The sequence below is a fragment of the Xiphophorus couchianus genome, chromosome 8 (genome assembly GCF_001444195.1).
Source record: "Xiphophorus couchianus chromosome 8, X_couchianus-1.0, whole genome shotgun sequence".
NCBI classification, from domain to species: domain Eukaryota; kingdom Metazoa; phylum Chordata; class Actinopteri; order Cyprinodontiformes; family Poeciliidae; genus Xiphophorus; species Xiphophorus couchianus.
In genome coordinates, this window is record NC_040235.1 from 2,687,318 (window position 1) to 2,699,945 (window position 12,628).

The 12,628-nt window shown below is 39.7% G+C and overlaps 1 protein-coding gene across 3 annotated transcripts in view; it reads right to left on the reverse strand.

Moving 5' to 3' along the window:
* LOC114149625 (sorting nexin-19) overlaps positions 1 to 12,628 on the reverse strand; it is a 70,985-nt gene that overhangs the window by 7,571 nt on the left and 50,786 nt on the right. For 2 of the 3 annotated variants that reach the window (XM_028025639.1, XM_028025638.1), the window contains exons 12-13: positions 721 to 905; positions 201 to 288 (exon numbers count right to left, since the gene is read on the reverse strand). In XM_028025639.1, coding sequence (XP_027881440.1) covers positions 201 to 288; positions 721 to 905 — 273 coding nt within the window. Of the gene's footprint in view, positions 1 to 200; positions 289 to 720; positions 906 to 9,127; positions 10,033 to 12,628 lie in introns of those variants that run through there. The other variant, XM_028025640.1, reaches the window with a different exon arrangement.

The following is a 12,628-nucleotide window of genomic DNA, read 5'->3' on the forward strand; positions in this document are numbered from 1 at the left end:
GTGAAAAAAAACAAACATCTATACTGATGAACAAAAATCTGATCATTTCAGCTTCTACTCAAAAAATGAGAAGATTGTTATAATTATTTTTACAGAATTAACATTGTAGTCCTTCTGATAGCGTAAAATAATATGTAAAAGCTAAAGAGTAAATGAAAACCCCAAACCATCATAGCGTAGGGTGTGTTGTGTATGTTTGCCTGTTAATGTAAGGGTCTTGAAAAGAATCCAGCGCAGTCTGCCAGCTCAGCCTGTACTTATCAGAACCCAGCATATCTGAGACCACATCTAAAGACACAAAGACAAGAAGATGAAGCTAGCAGTTTGTGATGACCAGGCATGAGGTGGTTTTCCACATCAAGACATACAAATTATTAAACATTTCAAAAACTGACAGCATTTTCTGGTCCAACTGTTAAATGTCCTCTAAATGAGATTCCAGACAAAGTGGTAGAGTTAGTGGAGTTTTTTCTGGCTATATGTACCATAAACTAACAAAGCACCGTCTCTTCATCCATCAGACTTGTTGCTGCACACTACTGGTCAGTTAAAAGAAGGCTACTTACAAGACAGTGAAAATAATCCCCTGTTTGAATTAGAGAGTGGCACAATGACTGGCCCTCTGTTGGATTGTAGGCTAGTTCACAATTTCTTTTTTTAGAGTTCCTATAGAAAGGCTAATATGTGATGGCATTTTGGATGATCTCAGGTTCTATATACCTGGCAGAAGTTTCATCAGACCATCTAAGGCTTGCTGCTTGCTGCTGTCTTTCTGCTGCTGGCTGCGATGAGGTGGCGGGGCGGCTGGCAGCGTGCCTCCCGGCCACACTGCCTCCTGGATTACCTGCAGGTACACCACCCAGTACTTGGTGCACGTCAGGTTGGCTACACTCACATCAAGCCATCTGAAACACACAGAAACAACACAACAATGCTTTGTAGTTAACACAGAGCACTGACTGGTTCAGCCATTGGTTCGACCCAACGGTGGGCTGAGGAAAAATTCCACTCCCAGTGGAACAATTTCAGGCAATCCCATTATACACAGAGCTGTCTGTCATGTTAGAGTAGAATGACTCTGAAACCTGTTGAGCCAACCTGGATTTAGGAGTTCAATATAATGCCTGCCTGGACCAATGCTCAGTGTTCCAGTGAGCTGGTAGTTTTACACGTAAGCTGATGTCACGCTTTGCTGCATTCCCACGGAGATTGGAAGCTATGAAGAGGAGCAGTCCTGGCACAGCCTTGTACAGGAAGTGGTCTCAGACTGAGCCCATTTCCCAAAAGTCTTAAACACAGCAGCTGAATTTAACATCTTATGATGAGTAAAGTAATAGGTCATTAGTTGCTGGAAGTTTTTGGCCTCTTCTGTTTTGACCTGGCCTTCTTCCTGCTGGAATTTACCATGTGAACAGTAGAAACAGCCAACAGGCTATCCAGACTTCAAAGAAGTTATGAAAAGAAAATATCTCTGACAGCTCAAACAAGTCCTCACAGAACTAGATTCTAGATTTCTAATATACTGTTTAGCAAAATAATTCATACTCTTTGACCTTCTCCACATTTTATGATAAACAACAACTGACATGTTTCATTCAGATTTTAATAGGAGTGTTACAGTAAACAAAATGTTATGGTTCAGTACTTTTTCAGTTTTCAGTTGTCTTCAACAAAGAGAAAAATAAAAAGCAATCTCTATAAAACTGGCTGGAGAGTTGGTTTCCTCATTTAGCATATGCTCAGTGGAATATTTTGAATAACTAATTGTACTTACTGTACAGTTTGATAACTAGGATCAATGGGATTGTATGTGTGATTGAAGTGAAATGATTTTTTTTGTAAAGTGCCTTGAAATGGTATTTGTTGTAAATTGGTGCTATAGATATAAACTTAATTGAATTAAAACTGAATCATTTGACAGTCCCATAATGAGATGGTAGACAAGCAGATTTCTGTGGAAGCTGTATGAATAAGTTTTATGGATGTAATATTTCTGAATGGTTCACACAGATTGTTATCCATCAACATTTTGTTTGTACTGACCAGTTGCTTTGACAGGGCCATTCCCTATCCACAGCTCAAAATAACTTACATGAAGTAAAGTTAGTACATAGAATCCTCCAGGGGATGGTGAACATACAACCTCTGTAACCCAACCCGTAAAGATTTACAAAGGGAGCATGGAATCACTGTCCAACTGTAAATGAATTCTCATAATGTCACAGAGCTTTAGCTTGTTGTTTCTACTTGTCCAAGGCTGCAGCTCTTGATGTTCACACACTTTACATCCATAACTCTAAGTGATAAAGTGTGTGTGTTTCTCTGAGAATTAAGAAGTTGTGGGGGAATGTTAAATGCCACTGTCCACATGCCTGGCTTCAACCAGCTGTGATTGGAGTAGTTCTTTGTTTCTAAGGTTGATGCAAACCTTCACCACTGATACAGTGGAACCACCTATTTGTGATTCTGTATTTGCAGATTCAAATATTTGGAGATTTTTCTGTGTAACTTCTAATTATCTGTAGAAATTATCTAAAATATTCTAAACGAAATGCCAAAATACAGTGCTGGTACACTTGCAGTTTGCAGGTGTTTGCAAAACAGCAAACATCCCAATAGTCATGACCAATAAGCTCTTATTGTTTTTAGGTTAAAGGCACATAATAACTGACAGCTACAGCGATCCAAGATACTCAATGTAATCTGAACTCTTGCTTTTAATGCAGTCCCTTTATTGCTTTTCATAAATATCATAATTACTTTATAAATTCTTTAAATCTTGCTCCACTTTTTCCTCATCTCAATTAACATTCTCTAAAAACTTTCTGTATATTATTTTTTTGGGTTATTCATATAATACATTATAATATTAAGGTTTCAAAACTAAGTGAAAATTTTTTATCACAGATAAGTGCACTCCCTTGGCATTAACTGAGGAACTTATAACATCAGATGTGATAAGAAAACCCCCCATATTTTTAAACGGTTTATATGGATTTTATTGGAGGTCTTTAACTAAGGGTGCATTCAGACTGGATAGTCTGGTAGACTCGGTTCAATTGGGGACTAAAATTGCAACATTTGTTACATTTTCAGAACTCTAGTTTGCATTCACACCCAAACTAACTGAAAAACCTGTCCCCCCCCCCCGTCGCCCGTCGCCCGTAGTGGTGCTGCACCAAGAACTACTGAAGGAATCAACACAAAACCTCTGAAGAAGACCAGCGCAACTTCCTTCTTCACAAAAAGTAGACAAAAACGGAGAGGTGTCAGATTTTAGTGATTGCAGAATTTCTTCATTCATGTACTGTACATTACTGGTTTGGACAACACCTGTTAGCTGCTAACGCTAGCCACTCTCCTGCAGGCGCCGTTTCTACGTGGTGAGTCTGTCCATAAAACCAGGCTGTTCCAATGTGGGATGACCAGGAATCACAAAATGATCGCAGCGCCTTTATTTCTTATAAACATGGCTTAAATTAAAGCTGAGGAAATTGCTGATGTTTGTAAGTTTTCTCCTTTGATATAAACAATTTGGTTTCTATCAAGATGCAAGAGAGGACTAAGCAAATTCCTCCATCCTATTTGATTATGCTTAAACAAACGAGGCAGTTATTTCAGTTTTTGTTTTTTATTAAAGGTTTAAAAATTACAGCAGCTGCAGAGCGCCACGGCAACGGGACAATAAGCTGATAAAAAGTTGTAAAACAACTTTAAGCCATTTATATTCTGCTTTTCCTTGCTTAGTGTCGGCATGCAGACCTGTTGATATGACAACTGACATACAGTATCTTCATTAACCTGCAGAGCAGAAAGTAATATATTGACCAGAATGTCCTGCACTGTTGCTAACTTCCTGCTTTTGGAACGGTGTCTAGTCAGGTTGCATTCAGACATGTTTTCTACTGTTTTAGAGTTCACTTCAACCCGAGCGAAACTGAGGGTTTTAGATGGATCGGAGTTCGGTTTTTAAGTCCCTTGTGAAATTCAAATTTGCATTCTGACCTCCCAAAAAAATCTGACTTTTTAGACAAACAGATTAGAGTCTGATTCAGGACTTTAGTCCTGGGTTGGTCTGAATGCAGCCTAACGCTGACCAACAACTGAAGGACGGAACTACAGGAAGCAAAGGTGGGATGGCACTGCATGACTATTAACTGTCTAAAGCCAAAACGTATTAGGTTATGAATTATTTTTCTGTTTTACTCCATCCAGGAATTGTACAGGTCTAAGACTAGGAAAAGGGCAAGTAACATTTCTGCAGACCCCACACATCCTGGATACAAATTGTTTACCTTCAGCTCAGCACTACAGATAAATTTTAGCAAAAAAAAATAAAACAATCACCACAGAGACACTCTGTCTTATTACTCCTACAGTTTTAATGTAAAATCCATTTCTGAAAAAACTTAAAGAAGCCTAAATATTAAAGTTTGAACTTTTTACCTGATTTCATGAGCAAATCTGAGTACCGTACATAAAAAATTTCATAGGTGCTCAAAGTAAGGAGACGTAAAGCTTGAGACGACTGAAAAACAATCTCCCTGTTGTCGATTTGTGCACATATAAAATCTGCTTTAGGACCTTGGAGTTTCAGGGAGATACATCAAACAGGACAGTCTTTACTTCAAGGTCAAAAGAGCACAAAAACTCGTTTTCTGTCTATTAAGACTCATAAAGACACTCTGCCTGTTAATGTAAATGACCTCAACATGTTTCTGCTGTAGGCCAGAGTCTCCTGAGTGCAATGCACTCCACTTATGTAAATACATAAACTCCTTGTCTAGGAGATGGACAACTGACAACTAACAATAGAAATGCATAAAACCATCACACAGCTTGCACAGAGGTATGCCAGTGGTCTGAGGTCAGACCCCCCAGTTTTTACATTCTAGTCATATTTATGCTCTAGAAATATTTCCTCATTTTGCACACCAGCTAGTTTTCAGTTTTTATATTCATTTTCAGACCTGCAAAAATAATCTTAGGGTTAGTCATGTATTTCCATTATTACAGTGAACAATGAACCCTTAAGAAGAATTGTAGATGGAACAATTGAAAACTGGAAAAGCTGATTTTGATGCACAATCCTACTGGTTTATGGACTGATTTATTCACATTTTGATCATATTAAACATGGGGGAAATGTTGTGAGTTGACGTTGTCCTTATTTCACTTCTGCCTGGTTCACAAGATAATTATGCAGATTTACAGCTGATCTTCTCTTTCCAACAATGTTAAAATTGTCGCGATTTTCGTGATGGCTCTAAAGATAATTTCATGAGCTATTCTTGCAATGTGTGGTGTGTTAATTTTAAGATCTAGTCTGCTAGAATTCAAATTGGAGAGAATGCCGCTTGTTTAAGGTGGAGTGTAGCCAATCACAAAGGGAGGTGACAGAAATACAGAGAAAAATCCAAAATACACAAAACAACTTCCGTGGCTCGGCAGAAAGTCTGATAGACATAAGAGGCATCTGTAAGTTTTGTAATTTCAGCTGATCTTGTCGGCCTGAGAAACTAACAGGATCAAAACTGCTTTGTGTATTTAATCAGATTATCTTTGAAAATCTGAAAGTTTAACTGTGACCAAAAATGAAAAACAGGAGAAAAAAGACAAACCATCGTTTTCTACTCATTAATTTAGTTGACCAAGAAAATTTACACATCTCATGTTTTTCATAGCAGTTATTTTTGGGGGCTTTTGCAAACTGGTTTTATGTAAGACCTCATACTAACTTTTGTTCTATTGTTCAGTTTTCAGGCAATGACAGTGAGACCTGGAGGGGCATGTTTGGGAGGAACAGCCCCAACCAAACTGAACTCGAGTGGTGTTTTGTTGTTGGACTTTATATGGATTGTCCATAACGAACACCATGTTCAGGCATAAGGGTGTCCATATGTGCACTTGGCACCAGGACACCCTAGGCTGCAGTCTGATGATCGACTTTTGTTGTTGTCTCATCGGATCTGCAGCCAGATCTGTCTTGGACACTCGGGTGAAGAGAGGTGCGCAGCTGTCCACTGACCACTAGCTGGTGGTGAGTTGGCTCCGGTGGTGGGGGAGGATGCCGGTCAGAGCAGGCAGGCCCAAATGTGTTGTGAGGGTCTGCTGGGAACATCTGGCAGTCCTGTGAGATGGAGCTTTAACTCCTATCTCTGGGAGAACTTTGAACACGTTCTGGGGGAAGAGGAGGAAACTGAGTCTGAGTGGACCATGTTCCATGCCTCCATATCGGAACTGCGGCCGCAAGGTTGTCGGTGCCTGTCGCGGCGGCAAACCTCGAACCCGTTAGTGGACGCCATCGGTGAGAGATGCTGTCAGGCTGAAGAAGGAGTCCTATTGGGCCTTTTTGGTCTGTGGGACTCCAGAAGCAGCTGATGGATACAGGCAGTCCAAGCAGCATGCAGCTCAAGTGGTTGCTGAGGAAAAAACTTGGGTGTGGGAGAAGTTTGGAGAGGTCATGGAGAAAGACTTCTGCATGGCTTTGAGGTGATTCTGGTCCACTATCTGGCATCTCAGGATGGGGAAGCAGTATGGCAAAAACACTGTTTATAGTGGGGATGGTGTGCTGCTGACCTCAACCCGGGACGTTGTCGACCTTTCAAAGAGGACGGTTGACAATGGGAGAAAGGGACACAGGGTGAATTGTCAACCCTACAACTAGGTGGTAAAGTAAATGTATCACATGTCACAGGTCTGAAAAGTTTTAATTAAAAAAAATTGTGAGGGAGAGGGAAGTAGATCAGTTATGCTAGCATGACTTTGACAACCTCAAAGTCATGCTAGCATAACTAATGCAGAATTCGGTGTGTTTCGATTTCAGTAAAAAATAATAGGCGACCCACATATCAACTCTGACAGATGATCAGTAGAGCAGGTGTTCAAATTAGTTAATCAACCAACACTGTGTTTGTACAACAACTTATTACTAATCGCAAAACCATAAATATTGAAGCCTGAATATTCTCTTCTTTGTATGCTTGTGTGTTTTTTGGTGTTGAATTCTGATACACTCCTGGTGTATCAGAATGTTCTCAGTCAGTTGCTATGGCAAATGTGTGTTGCGAAGCCAAGACTAATTGAAATAAAAAGAAGATTATGTGTGGTTCTGAGTTGTTCTTCAATGGTTTTATGCGTTATTTGCCCTTTGCTGTGGTGCACTGCAGTAAAATAATAATACATACATCTCCAGGTTTCATTTTGTTAATGTTCCGTAATTGATCTACACAGCGATGGATCGCAAGTAAAACAAGGGTCTTTTTGCGCTCTAGTGTTTTGCACATACACAAAATTTCCAGATGAAACAATAACATGTCAATTGAGATTTTATTATTAGTTATCGCAAATTTTATGAAACCAAATTAAATTCAACATGTTTTCTAAGAAAGTGATGGAAATCTTGCTTTTACACCAGAGAGAGGAATTTGCATATTGGATGCATTTCTCTTCCATTGATCCATTCATGCATCTACCCATCCAACATCAGGAAAAAGTTCTGGAGAGAAAAATCAATCAGCAGAACCAAGATGTTTTCACTAATGAGCACAGAAATCCCTTTTATAAGTTGCTGGAACACTGAATCAAATAGTTTGGAATGCTGGCCTCAGTGAAGCCCAGCCCAAAGATATAATCACATCAGCACCTTCATGCAGGCTCATACACGCATCTGATCTCTTTTTAAGGTTCTCGCTGTATGTCTGAATGAGTGAGTGTGTACTGGCCCTGGTTTTATTGGGATTATCGTGGCGCCCCTGTCCTCATATCTGGTCAAAACACAGACGTGTAACATCATGGGCTCAGGCCCAGATTGAAACACCCACACCACGTAGGGCCGACAGGTTTGGGCTTTTTTTTCTTTTAGGTTTCTTTGCCTCTAGTGGCCTTTATTTGATAGTGAATTGACAGGAAAGCAGGTAATGAAAGAAGGGAGAAGACATGCGGCAAAGGTCGCCAGGCTGGGAGTCGAACCAGCGACGGCCGTGTCGAGGACTAAGGGTTCCATGTGTGGGTTGTGCTTAACCTCTGCGCCACTACAGCACTCCAAGGGCTGACAGGTTTGAGCAGCACAGAAACTCTTGTTTCTGGAGTTGTCACACTGCACAGAGGTCATTGCTCTGACTATTGTGTCCATGCAAAGCTCAATGTCTAAGTTCAAGCAACATCTTAGCCTATGCTGCCATCACTACTGAGGGTCTATGCCATAGGTGTCAAACTCTGGCCCGCGGGCCAAATTTGGCCCGCAGTGTAATTATATTTGGCCCGCGAGGCAATTTCAAATTAATATTAGAGCCGGCCCGCCGGTATTATACAGTGGCAATGCTGTGACGCCGCATTCACCACTTATACTACAAATCCCATAATGCTCTGCTGTTTTTTTGGCATGTCAATCAGGACAGAGGCAGACACGCCTCCTCCTCTGTGTCAGTAGCACTTATGGTAGCGGACATGGATGTATTAGGAAGGTGGTGATCCGTCTTCTTGCACACTCCTTCGGTGAAAGCCCCGGTGCACCCCGCATCCCCATGCCTCTCCCCCAAACCACACTGCGACCTCAAACTACAGCTGTCACTGTGTTACCCTACCAAAAAATGGCGAAAAGAAAGGCAGAAAATAGAACTTTTCTGGACAGGTGGGAGACAGAATATCTGTTTACATATGTATGTGAGCAACTTTTCTCCTCAATGAAGATGACGAAAACGTCTCACAGGAGACCTCTGACTGATGAACATCTTTGATGACAATGACAATAAATCTTATCTTATCTTATGAACATCCTTGTTCGATATTGAAGGTTTCCTCAGCTCAAACTCTGAGCCCCGACATTGATGAACTGGCATCCAAGAAAAGATGCCAGGTATCTGGCTTGGCCGCATCAGAGTAGATCAGTGTGTCGCAAAATGAGCAATAAATAAGTTTTCTATGCACCTTTTCTTGTTACTCCAAGGCCTGAATGGTTTATTCATAGTTTATTTAATGATTTATTCATAGTTGTTATGTTATTTTCTTTTCAAATGTATTAGCCTGTGTACGAAGCTAATTTTGACATTTACCTCAGAAAGGAGGCATTCAATTTTTATTTAAATTTTATTTAATATGCCATTCATATGTTGTATTATTATTTTTAGCAACTCAATTTTGCACGCCTGCACTTTTTAGTTATATAAGCCTTGCTTGTTCAATATTTATTGTTAAATCAAAACTTGTTTGGGTCCATATTAAAAGATTCATTTGTTCAACCTTGGCCCGCGGCTTTGTTCAATTTAAAATTTTGGCCCACTGTGTATTTGAGTTTGACACCCCTGGTCTATGCCAATCACCAGAAAGATTACTTTTCCCTTCAGATCAGACAACCGCACATGGATTTAGATCCTGAACACTTAATACACACAGCAGAGCACTTTCAACCAATTAAAGCTGACAAATGCCAAGTAATTCTACACGAGAGATTGTGGTCGAATTGAGACTGAGACTGTGACCATGAAAACCACCAGAGTTGTTTTCCAGCTCCGCTCTGTCACAGAGATGTTTTTCATGCCAGGAAATTTTGGAGAAGACTGCCAAGTAATGTTCTGCTTTCTGCCTGTGAGCTTCATGTGGCTTAAATCAAACATAACATAAAGTGTTACTAAACAAAGTGACTCACTCATTTGGTTCAGCTCAGGAAGAGTCTGCAAATGACGTGTATGTCACCATATTTTTCCGTCAACCAGCAAAATTTTCAACACGTGTATACAAATACCTTCTATACTGGATATAAAGAGCAGGATCCACACAATACGAAGGCCAAAACAAAAGACATGAGGTTAATTAGAGAAAGAACAAGACAGTCCCATAAACAGGTATTGAATGAATGCAGGTGGCACAAACAAATGAGTAAAAAACACAAAAGACAGCAGAGGACTTGAGCCAAATATCCACCTTGATATTTATTCCTCTAGTTCAGTGGTTCCCAAAGTGTGGGGTGCGCCGTGTCACAACTGCAACTCAGATTTGAGAAGATCTGCAGCAACAAGCAGGCTCACCCAGCCACTGAAAAGATGGAGGATTAAAGTCATTTTTTCACAACAAACCTTTATTTTCATTTCCTTTCCTCTCAGGGAGCTGTTCATGATTTAACCCCATGTTGCACAGACGCTTTTTTTTTTAAATGTATTGATAGCGAAGTTAAATATTGTTACAAATTAAAAAAAGAAACATGTTTAAAATAACAATGACTGCAAAGAATACCATTCTACAGTATAGAACAAAAAACATTACACAAAAGTGTTTGACTGTAAAGATGGTTTGAAGTTTGTTTTGCTGCAACCTGAAGTGGGAAATAAACTTCAGTGGAGTTTGAAAATTAAATATGTGTATAGGTTTATGTCTGGTTGAACAATGTGTGTGAGCAGTTGATTTTTTTTTCTTTTTTGGGGGTGCGCCTAAAGACCCAGAAGAAAATCTTTGGGAACCACTGCTCTAGTTCATTTCATGGAGCTTCCAGGAAAGAAACATTTAGTTTACAGAGATAAAAACTACACTGTTACGCAAAAGCAAGAGAACAGATGGAAAAAAACATCAGAGCAAGCTGTAAAAGTAAAGCTCACAGGCCGGAGTGAATGATAGCTAGCATAATCTTCATCTAAAACACACTAGCTGTGTTCCACTGACCATATAATTACAGGAATTGGAATTTCAAAACTAAATTTACATAATGGAAACATGGCAATTTAAAAAAACAAAAAAAAACATGTTTTTCGATAGAAGGTTTTTGCTGCTAGAGAGAAGAGGTTTTTCATCTGTATTAAAATGAGTGTGTTTCACAAAATACAAAATATGAAGATCTGTAATTACTGAAAATGTATTTTGAGTTTCTCTATACGTATATTGTGAAACCTAAATGAACATAAAACTCTTATATTTGACATGGGGCATTTATATTTCTGTTCAGTGCATATTGCATTTTTATAACAACTGAAGCCAATATAATTACTTGATTGTGCTATAAAATGGAACTATGTAGTGGGAAAATACCCCTATAATATGTGAGTAAGTGAATCCAAATCAAAACAAATAACAAATATCATGCATATTATTACAGCTACAGCAATAATGAACATATTGCTCTCAATACTTCAGAAGCAGTTGCAGTAAAGAGATTGCATATCAGTTTTTAATATAAATTGTATCAAAGTGATAGATTTTTTATGATTGTAATAAATTTGCTTAATGAAATTTATACATTTGGACAATTTTCAAAGGTGAGAAGGTGACAAACACAAAGCTAGAGGGTCTGAGTCAGCTGGTTAACTGAACCAGGTGATGAAAGCAAGATGCCTGGAATCAATCAGTAATGCAACACAGACTAAATTTGTTTAAAACATCAGAGCGGGTGATCGCCGGCTGTGTGTGTGGGTGTTTGTTGGACTCCAGATGGCTTTAATTTAGTTGCCATTTAAAGTCAACAAAGACAAGTAAAACCAGATCCCATTTAAGCTAAAATAAGCCCACTGCCTGATTTCCACAGACAAAATGTCACTGCACAAGTATGTCTCTGGAGGCAGAAGATGAAATGTGCCTTTGGCTGCAAGTCTCAGGTGAGTGGTGAAAACGGACACCGCAGATGTGGAAAGGCCAAGGGGGTTGCTGCATGACCTCATCCCACGACTGTCCTTATTTAAAACACGTGTTTATCACTTACCAAGTTAATTCTGCTAACATTCCCACTGCGCTGAAGCACGAAGCACTTGTTCACCATCTAACTTTACCAACAGTGTGGATGATAATGAGCTGTGTAATTTTACACATCCAGCCAAGGGAGGGTTTTAGCATCGTATCAGGTCTCTACAAGGCCAAATAAGGACGAATACACAGGGAGGCTGGCTGAGGTTAATTGTTGGCACATTGAGGTGATGATGATGTCCTGTTTCATAGGCTTCAAAAGTAACTTTGCTGGATGACCTATGATACATCCCTAGAGAGGATTATGGAGTAGCAGAGAAAATAAATCAGAACAACCTAGTAATAGACAATATGTCTCAGAAAAAGGCTGTTGAAAAGAAAAACTGACTTATGCAAACAGTGACGTTACACTGGGCATGGTGTTAACATGTACATGATGTGAGATAGAAACCCCTCGGACAGCCTGATCCAACCACGAGGACTTGGTCTGACTGTCTCCTCTCAGGAACAGCCTGTCCATTGATGTCCCACCTCACCTTGCTCTTTAGGGTTAGACAGATAACACACATTATTATGTAACAAATCCAACATTCCCTTCCATTTTCTCACTACCAAATCCTTCATGTGAACCCCATCTATCTCGTCACTGGCTCCCTCAGGGAGGAAACAAATTTCTGTTGACAGGAGAAGCTTATTGGTTCCCAGCAGGCTTCTCTGACTCTCTCTCTCTCCAGGCTCCATGTGTCAAAGAAATGCATCAGAGGAGAACAAACATGGATAGTGAAGTCTAATCTTTCTTCTCACTGCAGGAAAAAAACCCACTGATATTCAAGTATTGAGGTCAGGTACATGTTAGTGAGGTCAGTTATTTAGAGTAAGATTTAGTTCTCGCATCATTGTGATAAGGAATCAGCAGACTCCTGTTCGGTAATAATGCAGTTTTAACAGGACTAAAAACATGGTT